This window comes from Salvelinus alpinus, chromosome 21 (genome assembly GCF_045679555.1).
Source record: "Salvelinus alpinus chromosome 21, SLU_Salpinus.1, whole genome shotgun sequence".
Lineage (NCBI taxonomy): Eukaryota > Metazoa > Chordata > Actinopteri > Salmoniformes > Salmonidae > Salvelinus > Salvelinus alpinus.
Window position 1 is genome coordinate 25,040,375 of NC_092106.1, and position 13,885 is coordinate 25,054,259.

At 40.9% G+C, this 13,885-nt stretch overlaps 2 protein-coding genes across 3 annotated transcripts; one reads left to right on the plus strand and one right to left on the minus strand.

Moving 5' to 3' along the window:
• Positions 1-548: 548 nt before the first annotated feature.
• Positions 549-10,074, minus strand: LOC139548121 (guided entry of tail-anchored proteins factor 1-like). Its single transcript, XM_071357531.1, has 5 exons — positions 9,939-10,074; positions 8,127-8,292; positions 2,870-2,937; positions 2,590-2,704; positions 549-2,290 (listed from the first exon to the last, which is right to left on the minus strand). Exons 1-5 carry the CDS (start codon positions 10,026-10,028, stop codon positions 2,217-2,219), a joined length of 513 nt encoding a protein of 170 aa, XP_071213632.1. The 5' UTR covers positions 10,029-10,074; the 3' UTR covers positions 549-2,216.
• A 412-nt stretch (positions 10,075-10,486) lies between these two features.
• On the plus strand, positions 10,487-13,715 carry LOC139548122 (non-histone chromosomal protein HMG-14-like). Of its 2 annotated transcripts, none has more exons than XM_071357534.1 (7): positions 10,487-10,520; positions 10,663-10,700; positions 12,033-12,056; positions 12,144-12,173; positions 12,292-12,330; positions 12,424-12,555; positions 12,761-13,715. In XM_071357534.1, exons 2-7 carry the CDS (start codon positions 10,683-10,685, stop codon positions 12,824-12,826), a joined length of 309 nt encoding a protein of 102 aa, XP_071213635.1. In that variant the 5' UTR covers positions 10,487-10,520; positions 10,663-10,682; the 3' UTR covers positions 12,827-13,715. The 2 variants fall into 2 exon arrangements, with proteins under 2 accessions (XP_071213635.1, XP_071213634.1); XM_071357533.1 differs by having other exon boundaries at positions 10,514-10,579.
• Positions 13,716-13,885: the final 170 nt, after the last annotated feature.

Here is a 13,885-nt window from a genome sequence, read left to right on the forward strand (position 1 = left end):
CTCCTAAATACATCAAGAGCCAGGCCAGGGTGGAGAACCTGGGGTCTAGAGCGTATGAGCCCTCTGTCACTCTACCAGCAGAGAAGTGCCAAAGGCGTGACACCATGGACCCTCAACCGGAAGATGGCGTAGTCCGCAGCAAGAAGAGCATCTTGATGAAAGAGCTTTTTGGCCAGGCCCCAATCACTGATCCAAATGGCCATGCAGACAGGCAGATCCAGTTCAAAGCACAGACCTGAACAGAATGTCCTCTTACCATACAGGAGACGCTAGCCCGGTCTCACCTGGGAGACCAAGATAATTTTTTATTGACCCAAGAAGTATACAAAATGATAATCTATTTTTATAATTTGATAATTTATTTTAATAAATATTTTATCTGCCATGGCAACTCAACACATTACTAAATGGAGTATTTGTATTGCTCATGACAAATTCCTTAACTCCCTTGAAATCAGATTGTAATGAAAGAAACATTCAATGAAGACCATCCCTATGCCACAATGGCAAAATACCCAAGATGTTAAGAACAACCAACACTTTAGGCCTTCAGTTTTCAAATTCTTTATTGTGTTGAAGTCTGCATAATTCTTATGCATACTTCAACACTTCCAAAATCCAAACAGTAAACTTTGTAACATTAGTTCAAGTTTCATTCAACAAATGAAAATGTGCTACAGACCATGCCTACAATTAACATGAATAACAACTAACAAAATTACATAACAATATGAAACAATTGTAACACTTGCTCAACTCATTTCAATCAGTTGAAATGAGATTTAAAATGGTCATTAAACATGCTCATACAATCATTATGCAGTGTAGCAATTTGTGAAATACACTAGATTGCCAAAAGTATGTGGACACCTGCTCGTAGAACATCCCATTCCAAATGCATGAGCATTAATATGGAGTTGGACCCCCATTTGCTGCTATAACAGCTTCCACTCTTCTGGGAAGGCTTTCCACTAGATGTTGGAACATTGCTGCAGGGACTTGCTTCCATTCAACCACAAGAGCATTAGTGAGGTTTTCCAATTCATCCCAAAGATGTTCGATGGGGTTGAGGTCAGGGCTCTGTGCAGGCCAGTCAAGTTCTTCCACACCGATCGACAAAACTTTTCTGTATGGACCTCGCTTTGTGCACAGGGGCATTGTCGTGCTGAAACAGGAAAGCGCCTTCCCCAAACTGTTGCCACAAAGTTGGAAGCACAGAATTGTCTAGAATGTCATTGTACGCTGTAAGCATTAAGATTTCCCTTTACTGGAACTAAGGTGCCTAGCCCAAACCATGGAAAACAGCCCCAGACCATTATTCTACCTCCGCCAAACTTTAAAGTTGGCACTATGCATTCGGGGAGGTAGCGTTTTCCTGGCATCCGTCAAACCCAGATTTGTCTGTCGGACTGCTAGATGGTGATTCATCACTCCAGTGAACACGTTTCCACTGTTCCAGAGTCCAATGGCGGAGAGCTTTACACCACTCCAGCCGACACTTGGCATTACGCATGGGGATCTTGTGTGCGGCTGCTCGGCCATGGAAACCCATTTCATGAAGCTCCCGACGAACAGTTCTTGTGCTGACGTTGCTTCCAGAGGCAGTTTGGAACTCGGTAGTGAGTGTTGCAAAGGAGGACAGACGATTTCTACGCACTATGCGCTTCAGCGGTCCCGTTCTGTGAGCTTGTGTGGCCTACCACTTCGCAGCTGAGCCATTGTTGCTCCTACACATTTCCACTTCACAATAACAGCACTTACAGTTGATCGGGGCAGCTCTAGCAGGGCAGAAATTTGACGAACTGACTTGTTGGAAAGGTGGCATCCTATGACAGTGCCACATTGAAAGTCACTGAGTTCTTCAGTATGGGCCATTCTACTGCCAATGTTTGTCTATGGAGATTGCATGGCTGTGTGCTGTATTTTATACATCTGTCAGCAACGTGAGTGGCTGAAATAGACAAATCCACTCATTTGAAGGTGTGTCAACATACTTTTGGCCATGTAGTGTAACATCCGATTCCGAAGCCAACATAAGAGACACTAAAATATGTGCAATAACATTGGCAATGTAAGGCAATGTTTGAATATGGGGTGCTTTGTAAAAGTGCTTACCAACAGTACCGATTTACACATATCAAAGTGCTGAGTAACAATGCCTGACTTCATTCTCAGAGCATTTGGGGAATAAATAAGACATTAAAAGATCCCATTCCTTAGCTAATTGCATGTAGACCAATAGACGCCACTTTGTTGCACACCACCAGCCAGCATGTGATTCCAACACCACCTGAAAGGATACAAAGGCTGGGTTCAAATAGTAATCGTCAGAGTTGTCAGTTAGTAGTATTTGATGTAAGTAAAAACAAAAATGTGCATTCAACATGGCATTTTGAACCAGTTCAATGAGAATTCCATGTTAAGAGAGGAAACGAGTCATGTGATTCTATCTTCAGTATTTAAAGAGAACGAATAGAAGAGAAATTCAGTAGTCGTCTATGATTAGCCAAAACTAACTCTTATACATGTTTACAAATTAAACACTAAACTTGATTACAATGAATTAGGCGTTGTAATCACACAATTTACCTGCTACTCCAGATGGGAATGCCACCAGCTGCTCCAGGGGGGCAATCCACTTACTGGGTACAACAGTCACTGGGTCAGCATAATACTTCCAAATCAGGGAGATCATCAGAGCAGCCTAGAGAGACAACAGAAAACAACCTGATTCAGTGCATCAAAATGCAACACAATCACTTGTGCATGTCACCGGTGGTGAAAACTGACATTTAAAAAAAGTATGTATATTTTTGACCAATTAAAGAATATAGGATATATTTCTAATTTCAATATGTTTAATACTCACCTGGAGGATGTAAAAACCTATATTCACCATCCATTTCATTTTGGCTTGTTGAGCAGTTCTAGACTTGACTGTAAGAAGAAAAAAACAGATCTTATCTGCACAGGAACCATCTAAATTAATTATTGGTATCCATTCTCTAAATATAGGAATTTTGACAGATATAATAACAGTTGCCTTTTGTGTGTTCTTCTCAATTAATTTCAGTGTAAATACTACACAACATGCATTGGAATATAACCTGTTTTGTATGGTATGGCATAAGGGAGGGGTTGGCAGGGAAAATAAGCCTGATGTGTGACCAGTGCATATGACTGGAGAAATACGCATGTGGTGCATTTCAATGTGAAAACACTTTTCATTCCAAAGTAGTGAAATATTCCTGTTGTTGAACAACAGGATTTGAACTTGAAGGCATGTTGCTTGATAGGCAGTGGCCCTGAACTGACACAGCGTGGGAGAGAGTTAGAGACAGTTGTTTGGGTGTACAGTAGGGAGGATGTAGAGACAAAAAGTAGATTTTCTCAATGTACGAAACACCATATTTCAAAGTCACCTGCATTGTGACTCATCTAAACAATGTGGTAAAGAGTGAACTTGTAGACTTTTTTGTTGCCTTTTTGACAAATTCAAAACTAGATATTTTCTAACAAAAACATAAAAATTGCCTTGGGGTTTTTGTCACAACCTGTAAAAATATAATATTGTAACAGTACACCACTGAAGAGTGCTTTCTAAACAAACCATTGTCATTTCTGAGAATTTGTCAATTTTTCATAAACAAAAAAACCCCACATCTGATTATAGTATTTCCTTGTTTGCTCTGTCATAGCCCTTACGGTTGCAGGGAAGGCGCCATAGTGTAATAGAAAGGCTGTCATTCATATAACATTAACTCTTGGCAAATGGCTGTTGGAGAGATTTGGTTGTTGTCTGATAGCCAATGTAGTGTGTCTGTATAACACCAGCTATAGAGTTCAGAGCTGTGGCCTGGACATGAAGGACAGCAACAGCCAGCAGCTGCACCATCAGCTGATAATATACAGTTGGCTGGGTGTTCCATGCATCGGCAGGACAGAACAGCTACGTCTGGTAAGACGAGGGGTGGGGGTGTGCGTCTATTTGTCAATAGCAGCTGGTGTGCAATGTCTAATATTAAGGAAGTATCGAGGTATTGCTCGCCTGAGGTAGCGTACCTCATGATAAACTGTAGACCACACTATCTACCTATATTTTTCGTAGCCGTCTATTTACCACCACAAACCGATGCTGGCACTAAGACCACAGTCAACAAGTTGTATAAGGCCATAAGCAAACAAGAAAATGCTCACCCAGAAGCGGCGCGCCTAGTGGCCAGGGACTTTAATGTAGGCAAACTTAAATCCGATTTATCAGCATGTCACATGTGCAACCAGACGAAAAAAACTCTAGACCACCTTTACTCCACACACAGAGACGCGTTCAAAGCTCTCCCTCGCCCTCCATTTGGCAAATCTGACCATAATTATATCCTCATGATTCCTGCTTACAAGCAAAAACTAAAGCAGGAAGTACCAGTGACTCGCTCAATACAGAAGTGGTCAGATGACGCGAATGCTACGCTAAAGGCCTGTTTTTCTAGCACAGACTGGAATATTTTCCGGGATTCATCCAATGGCATTAAGGAGTTTACCACATCAGTCACTGGCTTCATCAATAAGTGCATCAACGATGTCATCCCCACAGTGACCATACGTACATATCCCAACCAGAAGCCATGGATTACAGGCAACATCCGCACCGAGCTAAAGGCTAGAGCTGCCGTTTCAAGGAGCTGGAACCTAATCCGGACGCTTATAAGAAATCCCTCTATGCCCTCAGACAAACCATCAAACAGGCAAAGCGTCAATACAGGACTAATATTGAATCCTACTACACCGGATCTGACACTCGTCGGATGTGGCAGTGCTTGCAAACTATTACGAACTACTAAGGGAAACCCAGCCACGAGCTGCCCAGTGACGCAAGCCTACCAGATGAGCTAAATGCCTTTTATGCTCGCTTCGAGGCAAAGTAACACTGAAGTATGGATGAGAGCACCAGCTGTTCCGGACGACTGTGTGATCATGCTCTCCGTAGCCTATGTGAGCAAGACCTTTAAAGAGGTTAACATTCACAAGGTCGTGGGACCAGACGGATTACCAGGACGTGTACTCAGAGCATGTGTGGACCAACTGGCAAGTGTCTTCACTGACATGTTCAACCTCTCCCTGACCGAGTCTGTAATACCTACATGTTTCAAACAGACCACCATAGTCCCTGTGCCAAAGAAAGCAAAGGTAACCTGCCTAAATGACTACCGCCCAGTAGCACTCGGTAGCCATGAAGTGCTTTGAAAGGCTGGTCATGGTTCACATCAACATCATCATCCCGGAAGCCCTAGACCCACTCCAATTCCCATACCACCTCAACAGATGACGCAATCTCAAACGCACTACACACTGCCCTTTCCCACCTGGGCAAAGGGAACACCTACATCGCATTCGGAAAGTATTCAGACCCCTTGACTTTTTCCAAATTTTTTTACGTTACAGCCTTACTCTAAAATAGATTAAATAAATAAAAGTCCTCAGCAATCTACACACAATAGCCCATAATGACAAAGCAGTTTAAAAAAACATTTGCAAATGTATTACAAATAATAAACAGAAACCTTTTTTACATAAGTATTCAGACCCTTTGCTATGACACTCGAAATTGAGCTCAGGTGCATCCTGCTTCCATTGATCATCATTGAGGTCCCACAGTTGACAGTGCATATCAGAGCAAAAACCATGCCATGAGGTCAAAGGAATTGTCCTAGGAGCTCTGAGACAGGACTGTGTCGAGGCACAGATCTGGGGAAGGGTACCAAAATATTTCTGCAGCATTTAAGGACCCAAAGAACACAGTGGCCTCCATCATTCTTAAATGGAAGAAGTTTGGAACCACCAAGACTCTTCCTAGAGCTGGCCGCCTGGCCAAACTCAGGGGAGAAGGTCCGTGGTCAGGGAGGTGACCAAGACTCCGATGGTCAATCTGACAGAGCTCTAGAGTTTCTCTATGGAGATGGGAGAACCTTCCAGAAGGACAACCATCTCTGCAGCACTCCACCAATCAGGCCTTTATTGTAGAGTGGCCAGACGGAAGCTACTCCTCAGTAAAAGTCACATGACAACCCGCTTGGAGTTTGCCAAAAGATACCTGAAGACTCTCAGACCATAAGAAACAAGATTCTCTGGTCTGATGAAACCAAGATTGAACTCTTTGGCCTGAATGCAAAGTGTCACATCTGGAGGAAACCTGGCACCATCCCTACGGTGAAGCATGGTGGTGGCAGCATCATACTGTGGGGATGTTTTTCAGCGGCAGGGACTGGGAGAATTGTCAGGATCGAGGCAAAGATGAAATGAACAAGGTACAACGCAGGAATGGCTTCGGGACAAGTCTCTGAATGTCCTTGAGTGGCCCAGCCAGAGCCCGGACTTGAACCCAATCAAATATCTCTGGAGAGACCTGAAAATAGCTGTGCAGCAACGCTCCCCATCCAACCTGACAGAGCTTGAGAGGATCTGCAGAGAAGAATGGGAGAAACTCCCCAAATACAGGTGTGCCAAGCTTGTAGAGTCATACCCAAGAAGACTCGATGCTGTAATTGCTGCCAATGGTGCTTCAACAAAGTACTGAGTAAAGGGTCTGAATACATATGTAAATGTGATATTTCCTTTTTTTTTTTACTTGTAATAAATGTGCAAATATGTGAGCAAGACAAAGGAGCTGATCGTGGACTACAGGAAAAGGAGAGCCGAACACGCCCCCATTCACATCAACGGGGCTGTAGTGGAGTGGGTCGAGAGTTTCAAGTTCCTTGATGTCCACATCACCAACAAACTATCATGGTCAAAACACACCAAGACAGTCTGGAAGAGGGCACGACAACACATTTTCCCCCTCAGGAGAATGAAAAGATTTGGCATGGGTCCCCAGATCCTCAAAATGTTATACACCTGCACCATCGAGAGCATCCTGACCAGTTGCATCACTGCCTGGTATGGCAACTGCTCGGCATCTGATCGTAAGGCGCTACAGATGGTAGTGTGTACGGCCCAGTACATCACTGGGGCCAAACTTCCAGCCATCCAGAACCTATATACTAGGCAGTGTCAGAGGAAGGCAAAAAAAAATCATAAGAGACTTTTCTCTCTGCTACCGCACGGCAAGCGGTATCGGATCGTCAAGTCTAGGTGCAAAAGCCTCCTTAACAGCTTCTACCCCCAAGCTATAAGCCTGCTGAACAATTAATCAAATGGCCACCCGGACTATTTACATTGCCCTCCCCCCTTTGTTTTTACACTTCTGCTATTCGCTGTTTATTATCTATGCATAGTCACTTCACTCCTACCTACATGTACAAATTACCTTGACTAACCTGTACCCCCGAACATTGACTAGGTCCGGGAACCCCCTGTATATAGCCTTGTTATTGTTATTGTGTTACTTTTTATTTTATTTAGTAAATATTTTCCTAACTCTATTTCTTGGAACTGTATTGTTGGTTAAGGGCTTGTAAGTAAGCATTTCACGGTAAGGTCTACACCTGTTGTATTCGCGCATGTGACAAATAAAATTGTATTTGATTTTATTTGATAATGGATCACTCTTATCTCTATATCAGGGATTTTTCTGTCATTGTAATCCTTGGGCAGGCGTTTTTTCGGGCCACCGAACAGTGTTAAATAAAATTTCCGGGATGGAAAAATGCTTTCAGTGTAAACTTAAATGACTAAAAACTGATATAAAGTATGTAGAAAAGACAATAGACATATATTTTTTAATTAAATCATCTTTAAGAACTAACAATAACCTAAATAAAAGCTAGACAGTCGGGGAGAATTGAAAATTCCAAAAGCAATGAATTCAGCAGTATTGATTTTGTAATTATGTTTGAGCATAAGAACATAGCATTAGCCATGGCAAAAAACGCTTTAAAACTGCACAATTTTCCCTCAGCTTCATGGCAGAATGTGGAATCGCATGTTGTTAACTTTAATACTGCAAAAATGTATCTCAGCTCCATGGATTGTAGAACTGCAGGAAATTGGCTTTAAATGCAAACGTCAACTGACCCGACCACGCCCATTGGCACGCCCCCTACCACACCCACCACATAAGCCCCTTTTTGATCCAGAAAAAAACAAAAAATGTAGTGTGGACATCAATTTCAATTGTGTGTCTCTCTTACCATGTGTCTTCAGCTTGTCAGTCATCTTGTTGATTTTGCGCTCTAGTCTAGCGTATCTGGCAAACTCATCCATCATGCTAACGGAGTTGTGCTCCTTCTTCATCTCCTGGATCTCAGCCCTCATATCCCTCTCCTGCTCAGCATCTTTCTGAAGGACCTTCGATAGCTTCACATTCCAACAGACAAACATTTAATTGTATATTTCGCTTTAACATAGCAAACACACACTACTAGGCCTGCTGCCACCAGATGGTGCTATTATTCCTTACGTCTTTAAATACATAAGGAATAACAGCACCATCTGGCTGCAGCAGGGCTATTACACTACAAATTTAGCCATGTTTCTGATATGAGATCACTTTAGGATGGTTACCAGTTAGCTCTTGATCATGACTCTAAGTTTCATTACATTACACATAAGAGTCATTGGACGAAGGCGTCTTCTATACGGTGGAGCTTTGTTAAGAGCCCTGACGCTTAATCTGAACATAAGGACCTTATCTTTCATATCAGCAAGAAATAAAGGTTAAATTGTTACACCCCTTGATAGGTTTAGGGTCAGTGTTCCCATGCGGCCATAACGCCATGTTACAGCACTTGTTTATGGAAGCCAAGAGGCTGCCACCAGTGCTAATTAGCTATCTAGCATGCTCTAAACACCTGTGTGTATGCGTAACTCGGGAAGTGTAGCGGAAGTGTAGTTTCGTTGGATGAAGGTACCCATAGCTGTATGAATCTGTGCAAAATTGCTACAGTAAGTGCATTTTTTTATTTGAAGCATTCTTTCTCGCTGTTTCTAAATGTTAAAACACAGCGTCAGGATTGTAGTCCACATGAGGTAGTCGTGGATGAAGCTAATGGCTGAAAACTGTAGGGAGAACGCAGAATGCTGCCTAGTTTGAGAACTAGTTACCAGTATGTTACTGCAACAAAAGTGCAAAGGTAGTGGAAAGTTGTATTATGTCCGATAAACACTGTACGTCAGTCATCCTGTTAAATGTGTTGTTCAGATACAATGATGATCATGAATTGCATTTAGATGCAAAAATGTTTACTCGTTTAAAAAGTACATTTTCTTTGTAATGAAATTGCCTCTGCAAGTGACAAGTATTTTTCTGCCTCCTTGGGTCATTTATAGTTTATTGCATGAGAACATGCAACACCTGGTTTAGTAGTGTATTGCTTAATAAAGTAATAAGGCACGAGGGGGTGTGGTATATGGCCAATATACCACATATAAGAGCTATTCTTATGCAATGTGGAGTGCCTGGATACAGCCCTTAGCCATGGTATATGGCCCATATACCACAACATCTCAGAGGTGTTTTATTGCTATAATAGACGTAGAAACGTAATTAGAACAGTAAAAATACATGTTGTCATACCCATGGTATACAGTCTCATATACCATGGCTTTCAGCCAGTTATCATTCAGGGCTCAAACCACCCAGTCTATGACAACCCATATTATATGCATTTAGACTAGAAATGTCATCAGACGACCTCAGATTTATTTACATGTTATGGTTGATATTTTAATCTGTGCCCAATAGATAACTACACGGTAATATCTACCTGGTTCTGTCTGGCAATGTTATCAGTCTAACACACCTTACATGATACAATGTAACAGTTTAACATTTGCCAACCGGATGGAATGGTTGGTTAGCTTCGCTGTTGTTTATGAGGGGCGCGAGAGGTGAAATAGCTAGCTAGCTAATATAACCTGGGCAAATCTGCCAAAACATGACATGATTTACAAGCCAACCCTGCATTTCTCACACGACCAATGCCTAAATAACCCCTACTTACGAAAGAGGAAATAGTCGGCAATAGTGTTTTGAAGAGATTGCACAGAAAGACAGATCCCAACACCAGGAACCAAGCGCACCCAGCAGCCATTTTTCTTATCAACCTTTGTTGCTGCTGCGCTCGTCATAAAGGGACGCCACATCCAGGCTGAACTATGGGCTGAGTTTATATTAGAAACGTATTAAAGTCAAATACAGCATATTTTATTAACTTCAATATATAAATTCAGTATCCAAATGTGCTAAATTTACTACATTACTTTATTCAATTTAAAAAATACTGACAATTCTATAAGGGTCATTTACAGTATGTGTACATTATTCTGATATAATATCAACGAAAATAACACATCATTTTGAATCTAGCTATTCCCACCCCTTTAGTCAAAATTTTACGTTGGAACGACTGATTGGCATACAGACCTACCCACACAGGTAACTTGCTTTGGTTTAAAAATCTGTTGCCTGGATGTTAAAGCCAATCAATGGCAACAAGGGGCGGAGAATAAATTGGCAGTCAGGTTGGTAGGATAAGGAATACAATATAAAGAGGGGGGATCCAATCCGGTTTCAGTTAGTTTCTGTAAGTAGGCCTACTGATGAAATATTTATGTTAGTTACAGTGTGTTCTGAAGGAATTGAGTGAGTTACATCGGACACATTCAGAAGCCTGCACTGAATTTTCAGTAACTGAGAAGGCTATAATTTGTGTTCTAATTCTATAGACAATACAAGCAAAGCAGCCATGCCGAAAAGAAGCAAAGTAAGTTGGAATGTTTACCTTTTAATTTAAACCTTATTTTACAATGTATAATTTCTCACATGAAGTGTTTTTATAAATACCTGCAACAATTGCATGTACGCTAAAATGTGCTTGATACAATGTAACAAGTTTTCACTAAAGTATGAATGTGTTTTAGTGTGTCTGTCTTGTCGAAATGGAAGTGGCGCCTTTTTACTTAGTGTGGTAACATTTTGCGTTCGATCTCACTTTCTCCTTTTAGTAACCTGTAACGTTACATGATAAACTATCGCAGCTTGTGCTTTTTATATAAGTTACTTAATCATAATTTAATTTGACGCATACCGGGTCTTTCATGAATGTAAAGTAGCTTAATAGCCTTCTCAGCAATGAGATCAGACAAAGGGGTGTAACCCACCAGCAATGTAACTAAACTACATGTTGCCATTGCAGAAATGCGTGCATGAGCTAAAGGATATTTTGTGAATATTGGGATTGCTTTAATCGCCTATATATTTGGTTCACGTTTGTATTCAAATACTTTTAATATCCCATGCTTGTGGCATCCTGTATTATCACTTTGTGTCCTGTGTGCAGTAAAGCGTATTGTAATGCGCGACACCCTATGGCACGGAAAGGTACGGTCTTTGAGGTGTCATGGCAGCCCTTGCAAATAGGAACGGCATCGACAACTCAGCGCCATGTATCACTTTAATGGGGTTTTCGAGAAAGTAATTCTAAATTGAACGACCACATAATTTATAGCTGGTCACGTGTTAAATTTTGGGGGATTTGCTATTTGTGTGCATTCCCTGCCTTTGCTTCCCTAACAAATGTTGCATTATGTAACAGCGAATTTCTGAAGACATGCTCCACAGCGCATATTGGGTGAACTGGTATCAGGGAATTATAGATATTCAACTAATGGCGGGAACATACAGTTGACTGGTTGACGTAACGTGTGGATGGATGCTTTCATATAACAATTCTCCGTCCGTTGATGGGGGAGGGGCTGTTATAGGCCTTTATTCGTATGGGCTACTAAAGCCTAATTATAACATACAGTTTTACTTGTCGCTTTCAAGGTAGTTGGTGCCACAAAGGCTCCATTTTGCACCATGACAATGGGAAAAGTCAAAAGGCATAGTAATGTTAAATGCTTACCCTCCCCTCCCCCACTCACTTTCAGATTACATAATTTTTCTCTAATTTGGGGATGGAGCGGTTGTGAGCCCATCCCCTTTAGCATTACACACCCACTTCTCCCTGCGGCTCCTGACCCATGATTGTGGGATTGTTGTTCTTGGTTTTTACTAAGAATTTTACTTCTTCTCTCCCACCACCCCCTCACAGGCAAATAATGACACCGAAGTTGAGGTTAGTATTTAATGCTCTTATACAATTTTATATTATGAATAAATTATTTTTCTGCAATAGCTGATTTTACTGTCTTTTTCTCACCAGCCAAAGAGGAGATCCACGAGGTTGTCATCTGTAAGTTTACTATATATTATCATATTTATATGTTGTATATCCTATTTATGTTTTCTATGAATAGATGCTATTGTGTATTTGTAATTGGACTAATTATCTAATATGCATTATTTTACAGAAACCCACTACTCCGGCTAAAGCAGAGCCTAAGGCAAAGGTAAAATAAATGTTGTAATTTCAAACCCCAAAACACTCAATTATTATGCATTTGTACATTGAAATGTATCTCATGTATTTCTGATTCTTGTAGACACCAGTCAAGGCAGCAGCCAAACCCAAAAAGGTAAAGGGGGTAGTAGAGAAGGCCAAGCCTGAGGAGAAGAAAGAAGATCCTGAGGAAGAAGCAGCACCGGCAGAAAACGGAGAGGCCAAAGCTGAGGAGGTAAGACTTGTTACCTTAGTTTCAATTATACCATATGCCATGCCAGTGATATACGCCATTCAAAATCAGGAGTATTGGGTATTACAAACAGACCAACTATAATTGGCATTGCAGCTGTTTGTACCCCACACACAAATATTGTGTAAACAACAAGACCTAAAAGAACTGTTCTATAATATGGGAACGTAACTTTTTCATCCACCAGGAGGCAGCAGAAGAGGAAGATGCTGATGCAGATGAGCCCGAGAAAGAGGAGGATGAGGCAGAATAACATCCTTACCCTTTTGCCAGTTCTCCCTGTACCTCCTTTCTTGTACAATTCAGAAGAATATTTTTATCAACTATTTTCTTAAGAAAAAGTAGGTTGTGATAGTAAGATTGTAGAAACATGTTTATTTTTTTTCACCTCTGGAAGAAAAGTTATGGTCATTGTGTGTTTCCCTTTTCTTTTGTGGTCTGGTTCAGTTGTCAGAGGGAGGTTTGTAGCAATGACATGCAATCATGCCAATATCAGGAACTTGTTATTCAACTGGGCGAGCTTGTCTGACACTAACATTCCATAGGCTTTATGAGGGACAGTTTATTTAACCTGTATTGTATGGGGAAGGGTTGGGGGTTTATACACAATAATACTTGTTTTATTGTTTATATTGGGTAGGAAGGTGGTAATTCTGTTTAAGCTGTGCTCTATGAATTTTAACTATCCGCACCGTATTATGAATCCACAGTTATGGTTCATCCTCCCTAGTACATGTACTGGATTTTTCATCAGACCTGTGCATTATGTGAAATGTTTTTTGTCTATGTTCGGTGATGGCATTGCAATAACATTTGATATAGCTGCTGTGAAACTAGGTTTTTTTTCATAATTTCTATGCAGTATGTAATGTAATGGTACGATTGAGGATGGTTCATGTGTTATTAGCCAAGCTAATAACATGACATACATTACAGTGTTAAACATACTGGTTGTAGCTTATCCTTTTGATGATGCTGATAAACATTGACTGTACTTTCACTTAATCCTTCAAGTGAACATAGCAGCCGTAGATTTCCATGTGGTTTTAGAATTTTATGTACAGTTTCTCTTTTTTTGTGTGGCTGTATCTGTGTTATGATTGGTATAAACATGCCAATTGAATTAAAATGATTGTAATTTCTTTGTTTTCGCTGTTCTCTTATTGATCACAAGTGAAATGTAAACATGATATTATAATTCAGACACTCACTATGCATTGATTAAATACTCTGTAATTTCTTTGATACCATATTGCTTGAAAATGTGTGATTGTTTTTTGGTGCTTGCCAAATATTGAGCATATGTCTGCAA

Excerpts from the sequence above, each read along its gene's own strand:
- LOC139548121 (XM_071357531.1), bottom strand. The coding sequence starts at position 10,028 with ATGGCTGCTGGGTGCGCTTGGTTCCTGGTGTTGGGATCTGTCTTTCTG. Across the intron at positions 2,938-8,126 it reads TGACAAGCTGAAGACACATG|TCAAGTCTAGAACTGCTCAA; the intron begins GTAAGAGAGACA and ends TTCTTCTTACAG. Across the intron at positions 2,705-2,869 it reads TAGGTTTTTACATCCTCCAG|GCTGCTCTGATGATCTCCCT; the intron begins GTGAGTATTAAA and ends TTGTCTCTCTAG.
- LOC139548122 (XM_071357534.1), top strand. Across the intron at positions 12,057-12,143 it reads ATAATGACACCGAAGTTGAG|CCAAAGAGGAGATCCACGAG; the intron begins GTTAGTATTTAA and ends TTTTCTCACCAG. Across the intron at positions 12,331-12,423 it reads AAGCAGAGCCTAAGGCAAAG|ACACCAGTCAAGGCAGCAGC; the intron begins GTAAAATAAATG and ends TGATTCTTGTAG.